The sequence below is a fragment of the Fulmarus glacialis genome, unplaced genomic scaffold (genome assembly GCF_000690835.1).
Source record: "Fulmarus glacialis isolate BGI_N327 unplaced genomic scaffold, ASM69083v1 scaffold50141, whole genome shotgun sequence".
Taxonomy (NCBI): domain Eukaryota; kingdom Metazoa; phylum Chordata; class Aves; order Procellariiformes; family Procellariidae; genus Fulmarus; species Fulmarus glacialis.
Window position 1 is genome coordinate 157 of NW_009191836.1, and position 3832 is coordinate 3988.

Here is a 3832-nt window from a genome sequence, read left to right on the forward strand (position 1 = left end):
AGGTTTTCCTTCGTTCTGGGTGAAACTTGGAATTGGATTTTTTATACTACCAGCCCATCGAAATGTTCCACTTGGCACGTCTGTCCTGCAGCAGCTGCGGCGTGGAGTTTCAGAGAAACAAAGAAGAAATCTTTTAAGCACCTACATATCACATTGCAACATTTGGTATTGTGGGTTGGAAGTTTCAGAGATCCAAAAGCATGTAAAACCTCAAAAATGTAATTGGTGCACAGCTTACACCGTGTCAGAAAACCTAGCCATTTGATTATTTCTCACACTCTGCCCAGAACCTTACAGATGTTAGTATTACTGAATGACTCTTCTTTTCGTTGTTTTTTTCAGTAGAACGTGTGCTGCCATCACGATGCCTGAAGTAAATACAGATCACCTGGATGAGCAGCAGGTGCAGCTCTTGGCAGAGATGTGCATCCTTATTGATGAAAATGATAATAAGATTGGAGCAGATACCAAGAAAAACTGTCACTTGAACGAAAATATTGATAAAGGTACAGCTTGCTTGCCTTCTAACTGAACTACTAAGTTGGTTGAATATTTTCAGAAATATAGTCATGATTAAATTAAAGCCTTGATCTCAGGTGGGTGTTGATCAAACCAGAGTAAGTACTTCCCCGCACCCCTCTCCTCCCCCAGCTTACAGTATCTAGTTTTAAAAATACTGCAATATTGAGGAACACACAATTGGAGGCAGTAGCAAAGGAGAGAAATGTGTGATTGCGGATATAAGCTGTATGTCTTGATAAATATTTTTGAATCACATTTTGATGATAAAATAGTATTATTTTTCTATTATAGATACCTGATTCTATGAAGCTTTTTCTAAAGAATGCCACTTGCTTCTTTGCTGAGTTCTTTTCAAGTAGGAGAGACTTTGATTTTTAAGTAGTTCATACAGAGTTCTACTTCAAATACTGCTGATAGGAAAGAGTTTTTTTTAATTGTTGTCATTCTAATTGATTGTGCGTTTTATTTGAGGTTGGTCAGACTAGTGAATCTCTCACAGTAGTTTGTGACCTCCTTTTCCATACTCAGGGGAAGCATCTTCCTGAAGAGTGTGGAATAACAAACTCAAAAGTTGCAGAAAACAGCAATTGTACTGTTTTTGAGGAAGTTTGTACTTTTGCAATTCCTGAAGCTTCTTGAAATTCCATACAGTTTTTTAGGAATTTTTGAGTCATCTCCTTTTTGATAGGAAATTTATGGATGCTGAGCCCTCCTTAGGAGCTTGCCCAAACGTGCATCTTCAGAATGGTGAACTGATCGAGTTCAGCAGAACTTTTCTGTTGCATTGTTGTTATTAGCGCTTTTCTAATTTCATAATGTTTTGCGTAAGCTGACATAGAAATCTAAATAATAACTCTTGAGTTTTTTATCAAATCCTTGGTTTTTAACATGTATGAATTTTAAATCAGATTACCCAAAATGAGGCCGTTCTAAGCCCTTAAACTGTCTTCGTATGTTTTTTTCTGTTCTGTTAAATAGCTCTCTGTGGTTTTTTTTATTTTTAGGTTTACTGCACCGAGCTTTCAGTGTTTTCTTATTTAATACAGAAAATAAACTGTTGCTGCAGCAGAGGTCAAACGCAAAAATTACATTTCCAGGTTAGTACTGAAATACATTTTATTTATCAAAATGTTTTATTTAAATCAATATTTTAAAAAATATGCTAGTCTAATCTTGCAGTGTAACTCATTCTGAGGCTTTAGAATTTACTTCTTTGGAGAGGAGATACTATTAAGAGTTCAAGATGTACTTATAGTGTGGATGAAGTAAGATAACAAGAACACTACCTTATTGTTATACATACTCTTGGGAAATAATTGTTCCCTGACTTGTTTGATCCTGTTTATGCAAGTGCAGAGTGTGTGTGGTTTACCTGCTCTGCTGCAAGACCTATTTAGTGGAGTTGAAGCAATTGCTCTGGTAGCTGTGGAGAGTGTTCCGATTCCACTGGTGAAGACACGTTGATGTGTAGCGGAGTCCCGCTGCTTGGAAGCAGTTGCGTTGTGCTTCAGTGAGATCTGCGGACCTTTACCTGTGTATGTTTTAACAAATGGTTTTTTAACTACAGAAGAAGCGAGACTGTGTGGCCAAAGTATATAGTGCATGATTTTGGAAGACTCCCGAACTGTTACTATCAAATGCAAATGAAGAGGCATAAAAATAAGAAGTGGAATGAAAGAAAAACAGCTTACATGGGTCATGTTGGAGGAAGCATAAAGCCATCTGTTTCAGAATTTCGGATGGAGAACAAATTCAAGTGTTCCTAACCCGCTTCAACTTGGGGAAGAAAGACCTTTTTTTCCTTCCAAGGGAATCTTTAGGGATTTTTCTTTTTTCCCTTGACCACTAACTAATCAAAATGCTCAAGTGTAGTTTGTAGGTAATCTGACTCTATTTTAGATGCTTTTGAGGTAGACTCTTACGGATAAAAGATTGGCCTATCAGCATTATTCTACATTACTGATAAATAATTTTTAATATATTTGAAGCAGAGAGTATAGAGGGTCTGTTGTTTAAACACAAGCATAAACTGCTTATTTACTTCTACTTACTGTCAGCTGGTCTTGAAGCTCTGGGAGTATTTTCAATATTCTGTTGCATATAAATTCCCAAAAGTCATTTTAATTAGCGTTTGCAGGATAAACAAGCGCTTTTCAAACTGGCTCTCTAAGTAGATGCTATCTTGGGCATGAGAAAGTATGTGTTCCTGTGTATCAAACATTAACCTGCAAAGTAGTACTTGGTACAGACAAATTTTGGTGCAAAATACGGAAAGAAAAATAAGAGGTGAAAATATCCTCCTTCCTCTCTGACCCTTCTCTACAAAAGAGAAACAAAACTGTGACGCATTGAATAACTGTCCTACCTCTCTGGTTGTTTGGTTTGGGGGGTGGTTTTGGTTTTGTGGGGTTTTTTTTGCAATGCTTTATACATGTCAAAAATGTACTGATACAAACTTCTTGCAGATTGTTTTACCAACACTTGTTGTAGTCATCCTCTGAGCCATCCACTAGAACTGGAAGAAAATAATGCCATTGGTGTTCGGAGAGCAGCACAGAGACGACTGAAAGCAGAGTTAGGAATTCCCATGGAGCAGGTAAAGGAAGGGAGGAGAAATGTACAGTAAATTTTTTTTTTGTCATAGTAATTCTTTGTGAAGAAGTACATTGCAATTGTACACTTGGGGGAAAAATAATTTTTAAGGAAGAGGGTAATAGCTGATAATTCTTCCGTAATGCCTAGCAGTGCAATTACTCTGGTTTGGCACCAGTTCTGGCAAATCTTTTGGTTGTAGGTAACTCCAGAAGAAATCTCCTATCTGACACGAATTCACTACAAGGCCAAGTCTGATGGGATTTGGGGTGAACATGAGATAGACTATATCTTATTTGTACAGAAGGACGTAACGCTGAATCCCGACCCTAATGAGATCCAAAGCTACTGCTACGTGACACAGAAAGAATTGAAACAGCTTTTGGACAAAGCCTCCAGGAATGAAGTTAAGATTACTCCGTGGTTTAAACTAATTGCAGAGACCTTTCTTTTTAAGTGGTGGGATAACTTACCTAACTTGAACAAATTTGTTGATCGTGAAAAAATACACAGAATGTAAATAGCTGGGGTAAGAGGTGCTGAGGGCTAGCAGTGATGTGCTGTCTCATTAACACTATGGTAACTCGTGACTCTTCAGTGTAGAAAAGGGATCCACCTAGAGCATGTTTAACAAATAACTTTATACAGAGATGGTTATAGCCGATGTTTTTTCTTCTCTGTTCACCTCCTTTCCCCCTCAGCCCTGTTCCTCTTGGGC

General features: G+C 37.7%; 1 protein-coding gene across 1 annotated transcript; it reads left to right on the top strand.

Annotated features, from left to right (window-relative positions):
* The first annotated feature begins 313 nt into the window (after nucleotides 1-313).
* LOC104071064 (isopentenyl-diphosphate Delta-isomerase 1) lies at nucleotides 314-3832 on the top strand. Its single transcript, XM_009586823.1, has 4 exons — nucleotides 314-506; nucleotides 1527-1619; nucleotides 2988-3118; nucleotides 3317-3832. Exons 1-4 carry the CDS (start codon nucleotides 314-316, stop codon nucleotides 3632-3634), a joined length of 735 nt encoding a protein of 244 aa, XP_009585118.1. The 3' UTR covers nucleotides 3635-3832.